The 24,500-nt window shown below is 40.7% G+C and overlaps 1 protein-coding gene across 3 annotated transcripts in view; it reads right to left on the bottom strand.

Annotated features, from left to right (window-relative positions):
• The window catches only part of KLHL13 (kelch like family member 13), a 41,173-nt gene extending 28,369 nt beyond the window's left edge, over positions 1–12,804 (bottom strand). Inside the window, exons 1-2 of one of the 3 annotated variants that reach the window (XM_075573145.1) lie at positions 12,077–12,804; positions 11,407–11,519 (exon numbers count right to left, since the gene is read on the bottom strand). In XM_075573145.1, coding sequence (XP_075429260.1) covers positions 11,407–11,504 — 98 coding nt within the window. In that variant the 5' untranslated portion in view covers positions 11,505–11,519; positions 12,077–12,804. Of the gene's footprint in view, positions 1–11,406; positions 11,520–12,072 lie in introns of all 3 variants that reach the window. The other 2 variants (XM_075573144.1, XM_075573146.1) reach the window with 2 other exon arrangements.
• Between the last annotated feature and the right edge of the window lie 11,696 nt (positions 12,805–24,500).

Raw genomic sequence — 24,500 nt, forward strand, 5'->3', positions numbered from 1 at the left:
ACAAATAATACATGGTTACAAATACATAGCTACATAAGTGAGCAGAGTACTGTATACGTTATATACAAGACATTGCATGCACAGTAAGAGATAATACATATTATAGGCGTATATAGCAGTTAAAGACCCGATTAACATGTGAGACAGCTTTAGTTTTGAAAGAACTTAGACTGGTGGCGGCTGTGGGAGTCTCCGGTAGATTGTTCCAGTTTTGGGGTGCACGGTAAGAGGAGCGGCTGGATACTTTGCTGAACCTTGGGACCATGAACAGTCTTTTGGAGTCATTAAATTCTTTTCTTGAGATTTCGGTTCTTTTCATTATTTCTTTTGAGTGCTGGGTCCCCTATCTTTGTGCTATACAGTATATAGTCTTTTGAGTCAGACCTCAGATAAATGCTGCATGTGGTAGGGGTGAGGCTCTTATTCCGGTAGACGGAGCCTTTAAGAGGACATCATAAAGGAGCAATCCAATCAATATCCTAAATCTGTTTTTTTTTTGTTTGTTTTTTTAATAAATCAGTTCTGTATTATATAATTAGTATTAAAAAAACCTCAATGCCATTTTTAATGAGTTTTAACACACTGAGCACCTTTTGATTTCTATAGCAGGTTTTAGCCCACCTCCCCAGCATTGCAAGATCTTTGTAACGCCTGTTTGTGATAATTTGTTGCCAATATTCCCAGCAGTTTGAGCTGCAAACTGCAACAATAGATAATGTTACCTTAGTCATATAAGAATACATTGTAGCTGCTGAGTTACACGGACTGAAGGATTGATTATTACTGAAAGGCAGCCATTCAGTGAACCCTGGGAAGTAGAATCTTTTTTGATCACAGGAGAACTAATTGATCGTCAGCTTAAGTAATTAGTTTTCAATAAAGGTAATCATTGGCTGCATATATTAAAACAAAATATATATATTTGTTTCTTTTAAAGTGCCGCGGGGACAGCCTCCTTAAAGCAGGCATGGAAAATCCTGGGTGTGTGGTCGCCCAGGCACCTAAAATGTTAACCCTTAAAGCTGTGCTGTACATGCAGGCAGGGATCAGAGCCGCACTTCTGTTTGCTGCACTTCTGTCTGCAACAGAGCGACAGGAAGAGGGTTAAGGAGGGAGAAGGGGAGTGTCTGACAGCTCCGAGAGAGACGGTTGTCAGCAGCTGCAACAGCATATAGATATGTATTCTCTTCCTTGACAGGCAAGGACCAGAAGATCACAACCCTTCACCTCAATTCCTAGATCCTAGCCACCCTGGGACTGCTTCTTAATCCCGTAGTGTGTTGCCCCAGAGAAACTCCCTCCACCTGCAGAAACACTCTAAACCAGGGGTGGGCAACTGCAGTCCAGGGCCACCAACAGGTCAGGTATTAGGGATATCCCTGCTTCAGCACATTCTGACTGAGCAACAGATTGCGCCACCTGTGCTGAAGCAGGGATATCCTTACAACCTGATCTGTTGGTGGTCCTTGAGGACTGGGGTTGGCCTCCCCTGCACTAAACATCCTCCACCTCAAACAAAGCCCCTCACATACTCCTGGCATAACACCCACTCATCCCCCCTCCACAAACTTCTGGCCCTACAAATACTGGCTCCTAAGTTTTATTACTTCTTGTCCACCACCGATTAAATATTTAATATACATGCTAACATATGTTTTAAAAATGCAGCCAAGCAACTCCATATATTTATTTGTTACAGTGACATAGAAATAGAATGTACATGAAAAGCCAAATAGGTATTTTTTTTTTAAACTAAATTTTTAAGCTTTGATACCATTATTGCTTGATTTAAACTTAATTTACCACAGGAGTGGCCCACTCCAGTCCTCAAGGGTCACTTGCCCAAAAAGCAGCCTTTTGTCTCATCTACCTTGGCGGAGTGACCACAAACTGAGTGCATACTAATCAATATAGATTTACTAATCCTGGGGAAATTCCACACAGGATTGACCCCAATTTATTTTAATTTTCATTACCATGAAAATATTGGTTTTATTTGTGCATTTACTACATAGCGAGGACAGTCAGTATTCCAACCCTACGGCTATCAATATCTGATATAGCCTCATTGTGATACTTTAACTCAGCCCATCTGTAACTAATTATACCACTGGTACAGTTGGGGTACTTGAGTGCATGTGAATCTCGGGCCTTCCTCCCTATCCTAGGAGACACGTCTTTGACAGCGTTTTTTGTTTGCACTAATTATGTTTCCCCTCGTGCATCTACCCTAACCATCACTAATCTGTCCAAGGTAGAGCGGGTACCACATCTGTTCTGTGTCTTTCTGCTTCAGCACAGGTGTCCAATCAGTGGCTCAATGACTGAGCCACATGTGATAAAGCAGGGATATCCTTAACTTGACCTGTTGATGGCCCTTGAGGACTAGAGTTGGCCACCCCTGATCTAGCACAAGGACATTCAAACAATATTAAATGTAATGGTTATATTAAATGATATGTCTTTATTTGTATAGCGTCATTAATGTACATAGTGCTTCACCGTAGTAATACAAGTGACAATCATATAAATAACAAATAATACAAATAACACATAATGGGAAGAAGCGCTTCAGACATAAAAGTAACATTTAGGAAGAGGAGTCCCTGCTCCTTGGAGCTTACAATCTAATTGGAAGGTAGGAAGAACATACAGAGGCAGGAGGAGGGTGTTCTGGTAAGTGCGTCTGCAGGGGGCAAAAGGTTTATGTATGAGGCGTAAAGTATCAGCCACGGAGCTACTCGTATGCTTCGTTAAGCAGGTGTGTTTTAAGGTGGGTCTTAAAGGTGGATAGAGATCACTGTTAAATCGAGCAAGATATATACGACTTGCATAAGGAAGAAATAGAGCATACCATCCATACCAATGTAGATTAAACAAACCTTCCCCCCCCCCCCGATATTTATTACCTTATTATCAGTTCAGATCTTGCATGTAAATCGCTATTTAATACGCTCTTCCATATATGTATTAAAATACATCAATATGCAATCGCTTTAATCCTATTACAGTTAGCAGACTTGTCCCTTCCATCACATCTATTTCTGAGATATAATGAAGTATAAGAAGATTTTACTTTTTTCCTCCAAAATCACTTTCCCTTGAGATTTTGATCGAGTTGGTAGGGACTTCACCTGCTTGCTACTGTACATGCCAGGCAACTTGAATATCAATGTCAACGGTTACTTCGAGGTGCTGAGCTATATTTTACAGATAAAAACCTGCACCGTGTATATAGTAATTGCACCTCTGAAGCTTTTTTAGAGGGGAAAAAAAAGGATGTACCATGCCGATTGCCGAAAAAGTCTAAAAGGTCGGAATCGATATTTAAAACTGCAACATCTCTCTTCTTCACATTTTGTAAAAACAAAACTGACAAGAAGTACCAGCTTTCTATTGTTAAAACATTCCCAGAAAAGAAAGCCAACACATTTACCATTACATGTATCAGAGATTCATAACATCAATGCAAGCACTCCATATACATTGTTGGTTAATCATTGTCGCGTTTGACTTGATAAAGGGACTACTTGCATGCAGAGTAGTTGGCTATTTGATACTGCAAACCAATGTCCTTAGGCATTCTATCATCCCATCTGTTCCAGAGAAAAGGCCTAAATATTCTCCAAATGAAGGTCATTTAACCATACACTCCATAACCAATACCAAAGCATTCATAAGCTGTGAGTACCTATGGAATATTTGTTTAATACATTTGCACATCAGGCTAGTGACATGTTTAATATAATCATCGCGCTCAAGACTAAAGAGTATTACTCTTCCAAGTCATCATGAAGCCATCTCCATTGTAATCACTTGCAGAATTTCTTCATATGCCAATTATAAAAGCAAAAAGATACCAAAAATGTATTTGTGTATGCAATATAAATATCTGTAGATAATTTCCATTAATGAGAAAATTAACAGGTCAGATAAATGTGCTTAATCTTCAACAAAATATACTCTATTTGCATTCATTACTATTCGTATGTCAAGCAATGCAATTATTTAATAGTGAAGGTAAAATTAGACAGTTTATTTTTTTTTAATTAATTGCAGAGCTCAATTAGCCATGGTATTCAAAGAACGACAATTAATGGTGTACTGCATTGCATTTTTTATTTCGCTAATTACAAACTACCTAATTTATATAGAAAATAATCAACGAGTATTAACAATCAGAAGTGTCACAGAATTGTTCTAAAGTTAAAACTATGAATCACGGAAACGAAGTCCAACATTTGTTACAGTATTGGCACTGAAAATATTCTGCACTTTTCAGAAGATTTGCTGCTAGGTCTTGTATGTAATGGCTTAATGCAGTGGTGCTCAAGGTAAGCCCTCAAGGGCTACCAAAAAGGATTAGGCAAGTGGTCAATGATAATTAAGGCTGGGCTAATAGGTTAGGTTCTGTATGGGCTTAAGAAACCCTAAAAATCTGGCCATATGATAGCGCGCGCGCCCTCCCCCCAACGACTGAACTTGAGCACAATTTATATTTACAGCTGTTTTTTGGATTTGACAGGATCCAAACAATACATGTGCAAACAATCACCCCAACACGATTACAATATCATTAGATAAAAGGGTTAAGAGGATTTAACAATGCTACATGGAGCAGATAAAGAGTCCACATGCTTAGTCACTGAAAAGCTCCTTCTCAAATAACTGGATCATAGAATGGAGAATTGCCACAAGCATGAAGTAATCTGACCAAGTATTTGTTTCCAGAACACCGACAGAACGGATGACTAATTAAGAATGGTTGGAAATGCAATTTGTTGTTTTTTAGTACCCAAATATTGTAGTCGTCTAATTACTTGAAGCACGAAGGGACTGTCACGACTAGACCAAAAAAAGAATATGATCAAGCAGAATGGTAGAGAAGAGACAAACAAAGCTTAGTGGGGAAAAGCTGTCACCGAGATATTATAGGTCTTAAGTTTTGTAATATGTATTTCCCCTTCTTATACAAAGGCTTTAATGATATATGAGAAATAGAGTCAGTTCATTTTTAACATTCAACACTCAAGTTCGCTGAACACACAACGCTGTACAAAACTGGATGTTTGAGACATGAAGTTGGGTTTGTCCGATGTGGAACTAGAAGTCAATGAAGTGGGGCTGCAAGACACACACCACACACACCACACCCCACATACACCACACACCCCACACAACCCACATGTTTGGAGCAAAACCAGTTCAAGCTGCACAATTGACAGGGCTAGGCAAGTGAGGAAATTGACAAACCCGTACAGCTGGGCACAGAGATCTGGAAACCATATATGGTGCTGCTTTGTTGTTAGGAAAACAGACAAGGACCTTTTGAATTGTGCTCGAGATGGAAAAGCACATCTTGTACTAAATATACATGGAAACTGTTTTACTGTACACAAAAACTAGAAGAGTCACAATCCCAGAATCAGATTAGAGTGAGGGGTGGGGGTGATGTGTATTGGAATATAGTGGTACACAGCACTAGTAGAATGGTTATTTGTCTATCCCAGGGAAGCGCTCTCAGTGGTGTTTGCCTCACAAGAACACAGCTATACAATTACCTTATTGTTACTGTGCCTAACAAAAGTGAAGCTACTTCGAGAAATCTCCATGTGAAAGAAAGGCGATTATGAGATATGCCACAGCTTTATACAGATACTGCACTTTGCATCATATTTCATTACGTACAGTATTCACTTGTATTTCTGCCCACCACTGATCTGCTTTTTGCTTTTAGAAATTCTTCCTAGCTTCGTTACGGTGAATTAAAAAAAAAGTGACTAAACAACCTCCACCGTACAGCAAGCGAAGTGGTGAACGGCGGTGCATCAGCTGCTGGAAAAAATATGACCAAAACTGCGAGGGAACTAGGTGCCAAAATTTATTGTAGGCACATTTAAAAACAGTAAGAGAACACTCTTACGCGTTTCGCGTGGTAACCCACGCGTAAGAGTGTTCTCTTGCTGTTTTTAAATGTGCCTACAATAAATTTTTGCACCTAGTTCCCTCGCAGTTTGGGTCATATGTTTTCCAGCAGCTGATGCACCGCCGTTCACCACTTCGCTTGCAGATACTCCTGGGTAGGAGCACGCCGACAGCACCAGGAAATTCCACAAAGTCAGCAGTGAGTAACTTTATTTTGTTACTTCATTCATGTGATCATCCAGTTCCCAACCACTCAGATTACCATATAAAATATACCTGTTGTAGGCTAGTGGTGTCTATATGGGTGGCGTCTAAGGGACATTTATAATTGGATATTGGATTCCTGAGTTTATTGAGCTGTTTTTATGGAAGAAAATGAAGATTCAAGCTATATAACTTCAACGCATAGTCCTCTCCTGGCTAGCATCACTAGGGGTTATCCTCTATTTTTTCTTGTATCTCCACCGTACAGCAAATAAAAAGATCACTTGTGAGCATTCACATGTCTGATAGGTTGGCCACCCTGCCTTTCCCCTTTATCTCTTAGCATACAATGCTTCCACTGCCGCCAGGGATTCTGGGTAATGACATGCAAATGAGCACTCACAAAGTCACTCTTTACTTCTCATCTATTTTAACATGGACCCCTATAAGCATATGCCATCTAGCGAAGTGAGACTTTTCTTTAACATTCCCTATATTGTAATATTTTACATTTTAGCAATAAGAAGGCCCAAAGCGTTAAACTTAAAATATCCACACTGCCAACACCGACTGTGCCACACCCCACCCTCCTCGAAGGCCAGGTCCCCAGTCGCAGGGAAGACACACAGTTTTTTTTCCTTGCTGCGACGCGATCACATGGTCGGCAGGCAGCCAATGGCAGGCAGGCAGTATAGAGCAATGCACGCCCCTCCCCCCCTCGTCATGGCCTCCAATCGCGGCTTTACCGGTGCACGCGTCGCCAGGCGCGCGTGCTGCAGTGAACACTGGCGTGGTAGCCTAATTCTACCTTCGAGAATTTCATTAGCAGAAAATATGCAGCAATTAAAAACAGCAACTCTAGAATGTCAGCGATTTTGATGGGAAAAGGTAATGCAGATTTATACATAGTATGTCACACACACACACAAAAAAAAAGTGGTTTACGGATAATTCTACTATTCGATACAAAAAATACATTACATTGAGGCAAAAGCGACCGTCCACCTGCAAAACGGTACAAAAAAAAAATCAGGCAGAACCTTTTCATTCAGAAAAACACATTCAAGTTATAAAATAAGCCTCTGTGGTTTTTTTTCTCTGTCCAAGTAGTACAAAGATTTCACATGGCAAGAAGTTATCCAGCAAAATGGAATCAGGAAACACAACATACAACTACAATATTGTTTAGATGTGTTACATTTACACTGGAATATTTATTTATTTATTTTTTAAAGAATTGAACCCAAAGATGAACTCCAAACACTAGAAAATACAATTCAACCTCTGCACACTAAAAACATTTGTTGATTCATATTGCACACAAAATGGATGTACAGTTTAAAGTAGCCCCCCCCTATTCTTTCTTATTTGCTTATGTAAAGCATGCGATTATGTACAATTCTACATTCTTACATAAACTGGCAATCGTTTGCTGCTCCTGTTTTAAACGTGTCAAAATCCTGATTGTGTGCCTAACATAGTGGCCGCCATTCCAGTTTCAATCAATCCTTCAGCCAGTGAAACTCAGCAGCTACAATGTATATCCTTATATGACTACAGTAACATCTATTGTTACAGTTTGCTGCTCAAACTGAAGGGGAATATTGGCAGCAAATGATCACAAACAGGAAAGTGTTACAAAGATCTGGGGAAGTGTGCTAAAACCTGCTATAGAAAGAAAAAGATGCTCATTAAAATCATTAAAGATGGCATGGAATTTAATTTTTTTAAAAGTCATTATTATCTAATACTACAGAACTTATTTATTAAAAAAATGTTTTGTTACATTAACTAGAATTATTAACGGACCACAGACAGCTAGAGGAACGTTACACACAAATAAGAAGGCGTGTGTTAGCTTCTTGTGTGGCTTACAGGGTGTAGCTCTAACAAGGTCCCAGGACGTGAAGAATGCAGAACGAGACCTTATCGTACAGGGAAATACTGGTGTCAAATATATTAAAATATTTGAAACTAAGAGTTTAAATAAAGCATGGTAACAAATCAGTAACCAAGCGACAACCGCCTGAGACAGCGTTTTAATATGAAAGTCCAGTGCGTGATGGCATCGGTTGGGTCAAAATAACAAGGATTCAAACCTTTGCAGAATGGAGCAATGTAATTAGTTTGTCAAAATCCTGACTTCAAAACATCTGACCTGGGCAGCAAGGCTGAGTCCATGGTGTGGAAGACCGCGTGGAAGCGTCCGCACGGGGCACGATCAGATGGCAGTGATTCCGCCCATACACTGTGCGGCCGCACGCGGGCGGAGGCAGGAGGGGGCGCGTGTTGCGCAATAAATCAGTCGAAACTGATTTCTTGGCGCGACACGCGGGTCACGTGAGCGGTTCGCCTAATGAGGGCGAACCAGCCCCGTGACGCCCTTAGGAACGCCCCCCATGGCCCATCCACCATGGCCAGGGAAAGCACCCGCTTTCCCACAGCCTCCGCACGCCTCAGTGTGGGCGAGGGCACCATGGCCCAGGCCTAAGAATCTGCTTGAGTCTAAAGATGCTTTCTGCAGACTCAACAGCCATTTGTGCAGATCTTGTCCTAGTTCCAGTATTTAAACATCCAATATATTGGATCAACTTCAAAACTAAATCGCTTACAGCACAAGTGGCCAACTCCAGTCCTCAAGGATCACCAACAGATTAGGTTTTCAGGATGCCCCTGCTTCGGGACACAGGTAGCTCAATCAGTGGCTCAGTCAAAGACCACTACCTGTGCTGAGGCAGGGATATCCTGAAAACCTGACCTGTTGGTGGCCCTTGAGGACTGGAGTCGCCCACCCCTGACTTACAGCCTACAGAATGGACAAATAAGTATTATGCAGAATTATGCAGAATTAGTCAAACAGCTTTGATGACACTTCTGATTATTTTGTTAAGACATTCTACGAGACCTCAGTTAAATGAACGGCAATTTTGCATGTGTTCATACCTACTCACATAGCCCTTGGTGTAGTACATGGATACAAACAAAGATGGTATTTATGAAAATAGCAAGTAAAATATTCTCTAGGCGATAAACTGCACCGCAACATTTTTTTTGAAAACCTTTTTGTACAAACATCCATTTTTCATCCGGGGATTAACAAAAGGTTACTAGAATTTAAAATATGGTTGTGTTATACTTCTGAAAAGCACAATAGAAAGATGATACACTGTTTATGCTATGTATAGCCAATAAATCCGTAGTGGGGAAGCAAAGAATACATACAGCTTGAAAAATTTTTTAACAAAAATCTGTTTTGCATGACATTTTATAAGGCAATGAAGAATTTGAAACAGGAGATATATATATATATATATATATATATATATATATATATATATATATATATATATATATATATACAGTGTTCGACAAACCTATACATTTGATCGCCCCGGGCGAGTGGATTTAACCCCCGGGCGAGTAAATATTGGCCCAAGCAGCACACGTTTGGTACTAGGTGGCGAGTAGATTTTTTTGTGTGGCGAGTAGATTTTTTGGTGATTTGTCAACCACTGTGTGTGTGTGTGTGTGTATGTGTATATATATATATATATATATATATATATATATATATATATATATATATATATATATATATATATATATATATATATATAAAATTTGCTATATGCAATACGGTGGAGGTTTCTTGTTGCCTTTTTAACCCACCATAACTTAAAATGTATACATATACACAAAGCACAATTTTCTCATCATATTACAAGTATGGTATTTTAAAAGGTTGCTTTTCGCCTTATATGTACACCTTCGAAATGCTAGCATTCTTACCCCCCATAACAGAATCTAGAGTACAAATAAATGACACGTGAAAAAAAAATATGTCCTGGATTTTAGACAGCCTACAGTTTATATGGCTAACACCTGTGTTGAAGCCATCCTTATTATAACCCCTGTTGTATCGACCTTACTTATGAAACAGAGAAGACTTCAAAGTAGTTGGCGTCTAGTTTGTAGAACAATTAGATCGTCCCTGATGATGTGTAAGAAGTATTAACACCTAAAATGAGTTTGATGCCCTCCATCAGACCACTTCTCCCACAGAAAATGATTTACATAAATCAACCCTGAACATAGGACACACATGGGATACGATGCAGAGTTATTTTAATCAATTCAATAATACTTGGGCATTGAAAATGAGACATCAGAATACAAATCCTGCAATCTGAACAAGTGTCCATTTGCATAGCTGCATAAGAAATGTGAATATAGAAGTCATTTAGGATGTCCACAGTAAAATAAGAGGGAGAAAAGGAAGGGTGTGGAAGAAAAAAAAAAAAAAAAAAAAAAGCTTTTCACAACAACCACAAAGATGTTAAAAAGAATATCTAAAGAAAGACAGGTTAATGCAGTTATTAATTATTATTATTACCATGGTCTACTTATTTTATTGAAGCCCCCATGTTTTTGTGCCACGTCTTTCCCCTGAAAATACATTAACTGCAATGAAAGTGCTGCAACAACATGTCTAGCTAATAAAAACACAAGCATCTTCAAATTATGGTTAAAAACATTTAATGTTTCTATTTAAACCTAAACATAAGACGCTGTGTTCAAAGAGGATACCATGCATTTACACAAAACCAAATTGAAACAATTACTATATAAATGTATGGAAAATACACACACATGCTGGGGGGGGGGGAATATATATATATATATATATATATATATATATATATATATATATATATATATATATATATATACATACAAAAACACATATATATATATATATTTTTTTTTTTAAAGACTAAAATGCATCAACCTCATCACATTTTATAAATCATGAGTTTTAACATGATTTATGAATGTTTGTTACTGGCACAGTACACAAATTGGACGAATCACAGATTAAACATCAGCAAATTATGTTTTGTTTTTTTTTTTACCAAAAACCATCCACATGTTAAAATATAATCATGACATGCTCCCACCTTAAACAAACTGAAACACCAAATGGTAGTTTCGGCAAATGTGCAGAAACCTCTAATCTTAAGGCTGGACTCTTTCCAATACAGAACCCCCATTATTGCAACAAATTGAGAAAAAAAAATTGATCGTGTAGATGTGCATATAAGTAATCATTAGAAATTGGCACAATCTGCAAAAACTCAATACATTAAGTGGGAGAAAATATATATATACATAACACAAAAGGAGCCAATATCTAGCAAAATGCTGGCCATGCCTTCTGACATGGGGTATTCTCATGAATGAAAGCCCACCTTCGGTATCCTCATGTCTCTCACTTACATGTATGCTGGAGAAAGTGGCGATGACCTGGATGTTTTAAGCACAGGAACTGGGAATTTCCACATAGCTGGAGAGCTCGTTTTCCATTTCAATGGCATGTTGTCACCACGGTGCTACAATAACAGCAAACAGCGTTTCCATAACAGACTACCAACGAGGACTTCCATCCCACACACTACTGACAGAGCAGTGGCTGCTGCTGCTGCTGCCGCTATGAACAAGCAAATGACTCTGCCAATGCCCTTAAACCGATCCTTCCAATCTGGAAACTAGGGTTTTAAATCCTCTTGTCCCCTAAAGCGATATGATGAGTCTATCGTTCTAACTCAACAATAGTGCCACCTCGTTAGGGAAGCGCTGACTGCAGTGGATGGCAGGAAAAGCTGGAGAGAGAGAGAGAGAGAGAGAGAAAAAAACACTGCACTGCACACAGCAGCACAATGCAGCTGTGTGTCTGAGCAGCTACAATGATATCAACTGGGAGAGAGTGAAAAAAAAAAAAAGAAATAAAACCAAATTTCTGACACTGCTGTTCTAATTCTAAGGACACTGCAGCACTTTCTCATCCAGCATCAGAGCACTAGTCTGACTTCTAACAGTACTTGCTGTCAAGAGGAGAACAACAACCCCCCCAAAAAAGGGAATTTGCAGGGAAATAAAACATACCTACTCAGAATACACTTGTCATCCTCTGAACATTCTTCATTTGAGCTGCAACAATACAAATGGGATATGAATCTCAGCATAGCCTTAGGCCAGGGCTAATAAGTGGTCAGTGACTAAATTCAGCCTCCTGTCTTCCTCTGGAGAAAGCTCTGGCCAGACAATGCAAGATTGCCATTATGAAGAGAATATAAAAATATCAGTCCTTTTAATCCTTCGTGGGAATGGATAGATACAGGGATGACCAGCTGTACGTTGCTGCTGCATGCTCTCCAAAATAGCTTCAGGATTGTAGTACTTTTATTTCCCTATTCTTATTTCCATGCTGGAAGGAGGAAAATCTGATACGCTTTATATGCTGGGGTTTCAGGAATATCGCTCTGTCTTCTGCAGTAGAGAAGCACAGAGAAGCGTGCTCTTAATAGCAGTCCTTGTAGGGACGTTATCAACAATCTAATTCAATGCTCCCCCTCCCCCTGAACAGATCACAAATTGCCTAAAGTACCAACAGAGAAGCCAGCCATGCAGGTGTCCATCTGGGACCACTCTGCACCACTGTGGTCTGTTTGCCGACCTCCAGAGGCTGTTGACTGACAGTAAGATTTCAAACCAGGAGCAGATCAACAGTAATTCAGGCACTTCATCAAGAATGGTGGATGAGCACTTCAGCGAACCAGCAAGCCCCAAATTAATCCATTCATCTATAAAACAAGCGTTTTCCCATTCGTTTTGTGCAGTGCAATACTTCAGGCGACCAAGTTTCAAAACCTGAGCACTTGTGGTTACCTTGGGGCATAAGCACAATATTTGTGCATTACATATACATGCATACCACACCAGATGTTGCTTCTTTTGAAGCACTAGCACAGGTGTGGCCAACTCCAGTCCTCAAGAGCCAACAAAAGGTCAGGTTTTCAGGACATCCCTGCTGCAGCACAGGTGGCTCGGTCAATGACAGCCAGCTGTGCTGAAGCAAGGATAGCCTGAAAACCTGCCCTGTTGGTGGCACTTGAGGACTGGGGTTGGCCGCCACTGCAAAAAAATGCTCAGGGTTTTACTGAAGGCACCCAGAGGCTCTAAATGTACATTTCTAATTTAGCAGTGGCACAAAAACATGTGTGTGTTTTCACCAACCATTTCCCTGGCTGCTAATGGTTTGGCTCCTGTCATATTAATTGATTTCATAACTATGGAGTTTATGTCAAAATTATGTTAAACGCCTAAAATTTAAAAAAGTTACCCATGTTAGACAAGATAACTGCTCAGCTGCCTGCCAGCAAACTAACATTGCAAACTCAAGAAGAAGAAAAACTGCTGTTCAATTAAAAAAACTAAATAAATAAAATTAAAAAAACAACGAGAAAGTAAAAAAAAAAAAAAAATAGAAATGATAAAGGAAAGCCTTCACAAAAGCACCTGGCTGGTGTAACTTTACAAAGCTGGCTTAGCATGGAAACATTCACCCACTTAAGCATGATGATTAGCATGATCTGCTTGGAACCGCTGGTGTGGGAGGCAAAGATGTGACTGTAATGAAAAATTAACTTGGTTGTTCTTTATACGGTAGTTTTGCATGGTTTGCTCAATTGTCAAGTGCTTACTCTGCATTTGACCAGCCAAGCGGGAGTTTAAGGCATACAAGAGGAATGTATGCTAAAACCATAGTGTAGGTAGGGATAAGAAGGGCCAACTTCAGTCCTCAAGGGCCACCAACAGATAAGGTTTTCAGGATACACCTGCTTCAGCACAGATGGCTCAATCAAAGCCTGCTTCAGCACAGGTGGTTCAGTCTTTGACTGAGTCACCTGTGCTGAAGCAGAGACATCCTGAAAACCTGATATGTTGGTGTCCCTCGAGGACTGGAGTTGGCCACCCCTGCTCTACTACAACTAATGGCACTGATAAGTTTAAGGGGTTACATCTGGGCGATTGGCGTCTTTTTGTACCAATATCTGACCCCTAAGAGCTTAATTCTAGAATATCTTCAGGCACACCAGGGGATCTTTATGCCATACCAGGTACATCTTGGGCAAATACTCATTTTATTTTTAGGTGTAGATCGGGCTTGGCCGCACCCAACAAAAAGTATAGCCCAATTCACTCCCGTTTCCTTTACCCAGGGTCTGATCGCTCCACGTGATGGCTCGGATGCGGAAATGCCGCTGGACCTCTGGCACAGAAATGTTTTTGGGTTTTTTCAAGTTTTTTTTGGAAACATGGTGAGCCGAGACCTGGGAAGTTTGTGGCTACTCCCTTCTTACGTCACTATATGTTCAACAAGGATTGAAACGCAACCAGAGGCGCCCCAACCCCTTGCCCCCCTCCCTGTCTTTAATAATCGAGGACACTGTAGGCCAAATGGGGGGGGGAGGGGTCAACCACTTTATTTACAAATATACCCCTTATTCAGAGGCCCTGAAGAATGACCATTTCTAAACAAATGAAGGGACACCCATTTTTTTTGCATTTTGCATGGTTAGATTTAAGGCAGCTAGTTAGATAGGTCAATTCTGAACAGAACATTTTGTTTTTTTTTGCTGGCTATGTGGGATTGCACAGCTAAGCAAGATCTTCTCTGACCTGCCACTGTCAGTATCACAAAAGAAAGTAGCTCCATGTTAACACCGCCCATGTATCAGCTTAAAATGTTTTTACGTAGGATTGAAGCAGAGGGTCTCCGGAGCTAAACCGCATTAATTTCAGCCCCAGGGACCCCCTGCGCTCCGAGATCTGGTCCTTTGTAAGGGGTGCCGGTATCTCGGCAAAGATGAAAGTCCAGTGTCATGCGGGCCAATAGGAAGCCGAACCTGATGATGTCACGGCTTCCTAATGGCCCGCAGGGCGTGCAAGCTTTAAAACTCTGCCGTTACATGAACCCTGCTAGCCAAGTGGCTACTGGTACCCCCTACGGAGGTATCTCCGGGTGCACAGTGTCTTCAGAGCTGCTATTAATGGGGTTTCAGCTCCAGAGACCCCCTGCTTCAATCCCATGTATTATCCAATACTACACAATGGATTTATTTAAAATAAATTAAAAATAAAAACATAAGGTTTCACGTTTTGCTGCTTTAAACAACTGTTAAGGATGGTAGAAAGAAGGAGTGTCTCAGTGAGTAAAGACACTGACTGACACTGAGTTTGAAGCAGCGGAACCTGGTTCAATTCCCGGTGCCGGCTTCTTGTGACCTTGGGCAAGTCACTTTATCTCCCTGTGCCCCAGGCATCAAAAACATAGAGTGTAAGCTCCACAGGGCAGGGACTGCGTCTGCAAAACGTCTCTGTAAACCGCTACGTAAAACTAGCAGCGCTATACAAGAACAATTATTATTATTATTATTATAGAGAAAAGGTTCAATAGAAACGTTCCTTTGTTCTGTTACAACTCATATTTGTGATGCTACAACTTAAAGGTGCAGTGAAGCACACTGCTGGCAGGATATGTCAGATATTCCACAGCTTTCTGATAGGGAATGCACGTGTTATTTTACCTTTTCTGCCGACGTTTACAGTTTCACTCTTGCATTGCTAAAATCAAGAATACGAGTATGCACAAGAAAGCGTCCGAGATACCCTTTCAGTCAGGGGTGGCTGACTCCAGTCCTCAAGGGCCAACAATAGGCCAGCCAGTAGGGATATCCCTGCTTCAGCACAGGTTGCTCAAACAGGGATATCCTGAAAACCTGACTTGCTGGTGGTCCTTGATGACCAAGTTGCCCACTCCTGGTGTAGTGTCTTCAACATCTGTCTGGGACTAAAATTTAGAGATTTGCCTCAAACACACAAAAAAAAAACCCTAACATAAATGGTTCTGTTAACGAGACATACAAAAAAAAAGTTACATTAACCCAAGATAAGATTCAGTTCTAAATATTTTATATTTAGTATACTGCCTCTGAAACGAATCAATCTGGTTCCAATTCCAGGTCTCCGTGTGACCTTGGCCAAAATCGCTTTCTCACCGTGTCGCAGTTACCAAAAATAACAATGACCTGTCCAGGACAGAGACGCCAAGTGCCTGCAAAATTCTATGTACAGTGCCATGTATACTGTCAATGCGATAAGAAAACCGATTACTTTTACGACAGCCAACAAGTGTCAGGCTTTCCCGGGATGAGTGAAGTGCTTCTGTGGCTTTAATAATCAGGAATGTAAAAGCTTAGAAATTCATACAGCGATAACAGGACAGGTGGCACAGAACAACATTTGGGAAAATACTGCTAAATACAAACAGGCATTAAAAAGGGGCACAATCCAAGTAAAATATGTAAACTACAACTAATTAGATTGAAATCTTTGTCAAGCATACAACCGTTTAACTTCTACAGGAATTATATAACATTTTGTGTTTGCAGAATGCTCGCGCCTTATAAGGGTGAATTAAATTGACAGTAATTATTTTGAAAGGACAAAATACATGCACTTTATACAAAACAGAAATATATCTGCAAAGTATTTGGCCCAATTTGATACAACCTACATACAGTAAGTTCGATGGCTATTCTCTGGAATGTTGCAGCTTTAGTGCCATACATATGCCTCAGTAAGTTAGTGGAATAATACATCTAGATACTGCACCTTTTAATTCAGGATACTTTGCAGATGACTAGACATTTTAGGGAGATATAATTGATTTGGCAAATAATTATTTTACGTTATCCAGATTTCAATAGTATGAAGTAAAGCGCCACCTAGGGGAAGATTAAATTAAATCACCATCCTGATACGCACATTACCAAAGAAATAGCTATAAAGAGTCATGGATTTATATAAAACGCAACAAAATGTACAAGACTGATAATGAAAGTACAACGTGTGATAATCAAAAGTTGTTTTTGTTAATGGACTAATAATAATAATATGCTTGCCATAATATAAATGTGCATTCTCAGTGTTATAAAATGTATATAATGTGCAATTTTATGAAAGTTAGATTTTTATATGGGGGGGGAGTTGGTGAACAAAAAAAATCTATTGATGTAATGCCTCTTAATACATGCACAATAATTAAGATTTCCTTTTTCCTAAACCAGCCAGCTCTAGTTAAATAAAATAGCTTACATATTCCGACAAAAGCTGGCACACATTAATGCAGGGGTGGTCAACTCCAGTCCTGAGGGCCACCAACAGGTCAGGTTTTAAGGATATCTCTGCTTCAACACAGGTGGCTCAATCAGTCCCTGCATCCGCCTCCGACTGAGCCACTCATTGATTGAGCCACCTGTGCTGATCATGGATATCCTGAAAACGTGACCTGTTGGTGGACCTTGACTGGACCGGAGTTGGCCGCCCCTGCATTAAAGATACAGGTTAACACACCAATATACGAGGCACAAAAAAGTGCAAGAAACTACCTCCAACCACTAAAGCGCCTTTGCACGATAACCGAACTGAAAGGAGCAGCACAGAAAGACTAGACAAAAGTCAGGTATGAAATATATGTTCTCATTGACACCAGGGATTCCACCTCTAATGGGACACATACAAAGTCTACTTTCACAGCGCAAATGGATATTAAAAAAAAATATATATGGTAACAAAATAATAACAGACAATGAAGCTCGTTAAGACTAAAGCCGCTCTGTCAAATACTTTTTACAAAGTTGTAACCATGGGTCCGCCTGGAGGCGAGTCTACGAAAACCCTATTTTTAGCTCCATGTTCCTGAAATACTTACACGTGTACTTCCCAGTATTTCTGCTTACTCCAAGGAATTCACAATTGCTGCTAACTTGGGTCCCGCGGACCAATAGGAACCTGCAACATCATTGGATGGGGATTGCTGTAGGATGGGCGTTTGAATGCCCCGGGAGAACACTTACCTACACTAATAATTATTCTGGGAACACATGGTCCCAGGGACTTTAACAAGGCAACAGTTCAGCGCCGAAAGTCACATCGGTTCCAATGCTTTAAGCTCTGTATTTATAGGATATATTAAGAAACCATACCAATATCACAGTGAAACACTGTAAAAAAGGTAAATAGTTCTAACATTTGTGAACGATAAAGGAAAATATTTTCTCCAATAATGCCGTAAAATTATTTGTCAGCTCATGTGTAAAAGAAAATAAAGAAGTAATAAATAAAAAAAATGTAAGATGTAAGAAATATTTGGCCTTAGTTCTGTGTACTGTAGTTAGGTGAGGTCCAATCTTGCATTTCATACTTCTGTAAAGACATTGCAGCATCTATGAAAGCGGTGGGCTTTGTACGGTGCTCAGATGTACCCAACAAGTCGGAAAAGCAGATTTTGTAGATGTGTTTTGAAAAATGTAACTTTTCAATTTATATTTTAACTTTTAAATGAAGCGTGACTGAATCAAGTGCGTTCATTAATAAAAGTCAAAAGGTCACAAAATGTATATATGTACACGGTCTACTATTTAATTACATAAAAAAGTATATTATGCTTTAATGGTTATGCAAATAGTTATTGGACTACAACTTCTAAACCAGGTATGGCATTATGCTACAAACAAGCTGGTTTGACAAGTACTTTAAATACTGTATACATATCTTGAAATCTCTCTTTTTTTTTAAATAGAACAAATTAAAGTAGTTGAACAACCTTACTCAAAACTACAGTATGTGAAACTGGTTTCCTGAACGTATATTTTGTTCAACGTATGTATCAATATTTTCTGCTCCATTTTTCAAGCCACAAAAAAGGAACCTGCATAAAAAAATAGTTCCTGAAGTCTGCTCAAATACAAGATATCAAGCCACAGAAGAACCCGATATCCATAAATGCTGGTGAAATTAACCCCTCTAAGGCAGGGGTGCGCAAGATTATTGGGGGGGGGAGGGGGTGGCGCGGACTTCACCTACCTTTCCTCAGCGCCACAGCAACACGTGTCACGGGGGTCACGTGTCCCCACGTGTCATGTGACACTGGATATTGGGTAAGGGGGGCGCGAGCATAGGGGCAGGCAGGGGGGGGGGGGGGGTCAGCACAGAAAGTTTGCGCGCCCCTGCTCTAAGGATTTTCACTATGACAGTTGAGGCCAACCCTTACACAGGTCATTATGTATGAGCAAGAACGCAGTAATGAGGAGTTCTAATAGATGAGAAATTATATGATAGAAGCTGTATGTATTTACAGCTCACACCACAGATATGCGACCACGTGTTAGTGTAATGCTCATTATATTTGGTTAGACATTCCTACTGAGCAAACCTATTTTCATGGGCTGATAATTAATAGCTGCAGCAAAGTTATTTGCATGACTTGGCTATTTATACATTCCTAATATTTAAAAAAAAAAGTTAGGGATGATTCTATACAGTGCAATGTCAACATCACACGTAGTCATTAAACAATTGCCTGCATACAAAGCAAAAAGGTATTTCTTGGGACACTAAGAGGAGAGAGGATGCATGTTTAAAACCAACCAAGTTTGAGAGGTTACTTGTATCTCTAATTCATGCTTTTCAGCCAGGTGTTCCTAGGACCCTTAGGATCCCTCAAATTTTAAGGTAATTTGAAAATTATACCAAAAACAGAAGAATTTACAATGCATCTGATCTCAGACACACAATTAGAGAGGGTTGGGGTCCCTTACAATGCATCTGATCTCAGACGTGCTATTAGAGAGGGTTGGAGTTCCTTACAATGCATCTGATCTCAGACGCGCTATTAGAGAGGGTTGGGGTTACGCAGAATTTCACAATATAATTATAGGGTTCCTTAACCAAAATAAAAACCAAAGTAAAGAAAAACAAAAACACACTGCTCTACCTCCTACACGTTCATTCCTTAAATGTATTGTTGCCTTTGAAAGGTACATGGGTTTTATTTATGTACCAAACAGATGAGGCTCACATTTTATAATGAAATCATTCTTTATAAAACATACTTCCCCTTGATTTATTGACACACTGTGTATTACCTTGAGTTGTGCGTGGGCTGGTAAATCACCTGTGTATATTTTAAGACAACTACACATAGTAAATATATTTGAATTCGTGTGTGCAGGGAACTTTTAGATTATAGTCAGCAGATCCTCCTCAGATAAAGTACATTTTCCCAGCGACTAAATTGGGGCATTTTAGTGGCAACTGTGACCAGCCCTGTATCCAGATCATCAGATCTCTATATCTGCATTATGATCAACACAAGCTCTTGTGAACGAGCCAAAAAAAGGAAAGCAATAGAGACATTTTCCGCGGGAAATTAACTTTTAAAATATACCACGGAATACCCCACATATGAATGAAAAAATATGATTTTTTTGTTATTCCCCAAAGTGATAACAGCCACAGTTAAATATGGCACAGTATGAAAAGGTTTCTTAAAAGGTTACACCAACAAAATCTGTTTTTCTCTTTCCTTTTTGAGTTTTCTATCAGGAATTGAAGGAATGAAGGGTTTCTCTGCAGTGTTCCTGCACTTAGATTACTACATAAAGTGAGAGTTTTTGCAGTTCCTAAGGGGGTAGGAGCTCTTGGGTACCACGGGCATCCCTAAAGGGTTCCCTGCAATTTTGTAGGTCACTTGACAATTGTACCAAATACAGAAGAATTTACAATGCATCTGATAGACGCGAAAGGGTTGGGGTTCCTTACCATGCATCTGACCTCAAACGCGCTATTAGAGAGGGTTGGGGTTCCTTACCATGCATCTGACCTCAGACGTGCTATTAGAGAGGGTTGGGGTTCCTTACCATGCATCTGACCTCAGACGCGCTATTAGAGAGGGTTGGGGTTCCTTACAATGCATCTGATCTCAGTAGCGGTATTAGGCCGTGTCCCCGCCAGCACTGACCGCGCTCATGCTCGAGAGTGGTGACGATCTCAGACACTATTAGAGAGAGTTGGGGTTCTTTACAATGCATTTGATCTCAGACACTATTAGAGAGGGTTGGGGTTCCTTACAATTCATCTGATCTCAGACGCTATTAGAGAGGGTTGGGGTTCCGCAGAATTTAGCAATATAATTATAGGGTTGCTTAACAAAAAAAAAAAAGAAGTTGTAGCTTAGCGGTACCTTGCTTGCTTTCATACTATAAGGCGGCCCAATTATGCCAAATTTTACAATGGCATGTAGACCCAGAGCCGAGACGGTGGGTAGCATTAGAAAATGATATGTGAGCCCCATTAGAACTGTGTAACTTCATTTGGTACCCTAAATCTAGGCTAAGAGCGCTAAATAAACCACTGTCCTCAATGCTTAACTCACTAGCAGTCTGGGAGGAATCTAAATTTAGATACTCATTGACTTCAAGATACACCCTGATGGCCCCTTTACACGGAACCCAGATTTTGCTCCAGGGCTAGACCGTAAAAGTTTCAAAATCTGGCGATAGCAGGGGGCGTATGAGGTTAAAAGACCTGGAGGGTAGAAACTCTATGAAGACATTTGATCAAATTAAGTCGGAAAAGGACATTCCCAACACAGAATTTTTTAGATACCTCCAGCTCTAGGCATTTTACATCAAACACACGGCGCGGCCGCCAATAACAAATTTTGAAAAGCTCTGAGCACAGGGAACCGACACACGGGGACTAACATCTAGGCTATACAGAGAAGTGATTCGTTCAGGCAAAGACTACACACACACAAACTCAGTTTTATGACTCAATGGGAAGCAGACTAAGGCCTGGGACAAAGTAGGATGAGCCTTGCTGAGCCGTGCTCAGCCACGCTGAGCAGATGCACTTACCCCCCGCATCTGTCATCAGCGCGGCTTTAGCAGCCGCTTCCGCATGCGTGCGGAGGCTGAGAAAATTTGCAGAGACCGGCAAGTTTGAAATTTGCCGCTCATGCAAGCGCAGGGCCGGTCACGTGACTGCCAGAAGCCAATGGCAGTCCGTGACATCGGCGCAGTGTTGTGGCGCCCTAGCCCCGCCTCCCAACCCGCCTCCTTGCCCGCCTCCCACCCTGCACACAAGCGCGCTCGCTGACGCTCATGCAGGGACAAGAAAAATCTCCTGCGTGAGCAGGTGAGCATGAGCGTCAGTGCTGGCCAGCGCCGCTCCCTGCACCATGTCCCAGGCCTTAAGCCGCGGGCATAGTCAGCGCTTAACCGCTGACCCGCGCTGAACCGTGCTCACGCTTGCCTGGGAGCCCCTGCAGCCGCAATGAGAGCGGCTTTAGCAGGGACTCGCGCACGCTTCCCTGGGAGCCCCTGCAGCCGCAATGAGAGCGGCTTTAGCAGGGACTCGCGCACGCTTCCGCAGGTGTGCGGAGGCGTAGCAGTCAAAAAATATGTAGTTTACGCACTGAGGGGAGGGCCGGTCACGTGAGCTGTTCGCCCAATGAGGGCGAACCAGCTCCACGTCAGTGGCCCACCCATAGACACGCCCCCGGACAGCACACGTAGTAAGGCCAGGGAAAGCACCCGCTTTCCCTTAGCCTCCGCGAACCTCCGCATGGGAGAAATGTCTATGGACTCAGCCTTAGATAAGACACTAGAGGACGAAGACTGGACGGAGATATTTAACGCAGCCGCTAGAAGCTCTATATGCACGACATTAAAAGGAGAACTCATAAGGTATCAATGAGGTGGTATCTCACCCCAGTTAAATTATCTAAATTTGTCCTGGGGTATTCCCCACTGTGCCCCAAACAGTTTGGGGAACCGGGAGACTTGTTACACATGCTGTGGTCCTGTCCTCAAATAGCGCCCTTATGGGTACAAATCAGAGATTGGGCCTCGAAATTCAGCTGGACCCGTGGCTGTTCCTACTAAATAAAACAACACAGGAGGTATCTAGAGCAGGAAACAAATTAATTGCTCACTTTGCAACTGCAATGAGGTGCGAGACCGCAGCATTATGGAACCAGAATACAATTCCATCCATTGAAAAAATTCGGAACAGAATTTGGTGTGTTTGCCAGATGGAGAAGTTAACTAGTTTGGTTAATGACACTGGCCCAAATTTTCAAAAGGTCTGGCTGCCTTGGTTGGCACAGACAGATATTCAGGGGGTGAGCAATGCCACCATATGGCTTTAATAGGATCAAATGAGTTCTCCTTGGATGAGAAGCTGCAGATAAAGGGTCGGGACAGAGGGACTAGACTAGGCCCCCAAAAGACACGAATAGGAGTTCCACATTCAGCAAAATCTGAGAGCCACTGGAAGCAGGTCCAAATTATCCAGACAAGCTTTTATCACCGCCTCGCCCCCCCCCTCCCCATTTATTTTATCCTTCCTTTGTGTGTGTTTTATGTTGTGTGTCTTGGGATTGAAACGAGGCAGTGTGGTGGTATTGCAGTTGTATAGGGGAAGTTTAGCGATAGTATAAACAATGTACTACCATGCCTTGTAAACAAAAACCCAATAAACTTGAAGTTATAAAAAAAAAAAAAAAAGAAGGAAGAAGAAAGAACGTTTAGAATCCCTGACCTAGCAGGTTAAAAAGTACAACAGTAGCATCAATCTTCAATGTTAAATGGAATAAGGAGAAATATGCATCACTACATTTTTACATTTGAATATAAAAGCTTGCAGGTGAAATTAGTGCTTATTTACATGTTCATATTTAGTATATTAATGTCTCCACTATAAAAAAAAAAAAAAACGTTATGAGACCAAAAAATATCAGAAAAGTAAACTGACTGCACAAACTGTATTTTAAATCAGAGCTATGTGTTTTTAAATATTAAACTACTGCAAACTTTAGGCTTAGAAAAAACTAAGAATTTAAAACAAGTCTCTTCACTTTCAAGCGTCATCCCTCAAACTGCGAAAAGATGTCACAGCAGTGGAGTTACATTCGGATAACATTATACAGTATATCTTTGCAAATTCAATGGTAGTATGTGTGTAAGAGCACTCGTCAAAACAAACTACTTAGAACCTGTTCCCAAGTACCAACACTATATTTAATTCATACCGGAAAGGTTCCAATTACATGCATAATGATGCAAACAAAACAAAAAAAGAATTAATTTTATTGTTAAGGAAAAAGCATATGTACCATTATTAGGCAGGTATAACTACCAATCATTCAAAAAAAAAAAAAACATCTTAAAAAAAACCTGACATAAAGGATTGTAATCACATATATGAATCCGGTGCACAATAAGCACACCACTTGTGACCACATTCACACGTCTCAAACAAGTCTGCAGCCCTGCCTTTCCCCATTATCTCTTAGACCAGTGCTTACACTGCAGCCAGGGATTCTGGGTAATGAATTGCAAATGAGCACACAGTGTCACCTTTTGCCTCGTATCCATTTTAACATGCACCCCTATGAGCTTATGCCTGCCGTATTCTCCAGCTTTTAAGCACAACCTGGGTTAAAGAAGTGCAGAGCCAGTAACCCTACTAACAGACAGCTTTGGATCTTGACCTTTTGGATATCATCAGTGTGAGGATGGTTATACTGGCTTTGCAATGTCAAGCTGGGATAGGTTTTAAGCACACCTTAAATAAGATATGGTGGGTAAAAATGTCAAAACCCATCCACGGTACAACAAATA

Source organism: Ascaphus truei, chromosome 16 (assembly GCF_040206685.1).
Source record: "Ascaphus truei isolate aAscTru1 chromosome 16, aAscTru1.hap1, whole genome shotgun sequence".
Taxonomy (NCBI): domain Eukaryota; kingdom Metazoa; phylum Chordata; class Amphibia; order Anura; family Ascaphidae; genus Ascaphus; species Ascaphus truei.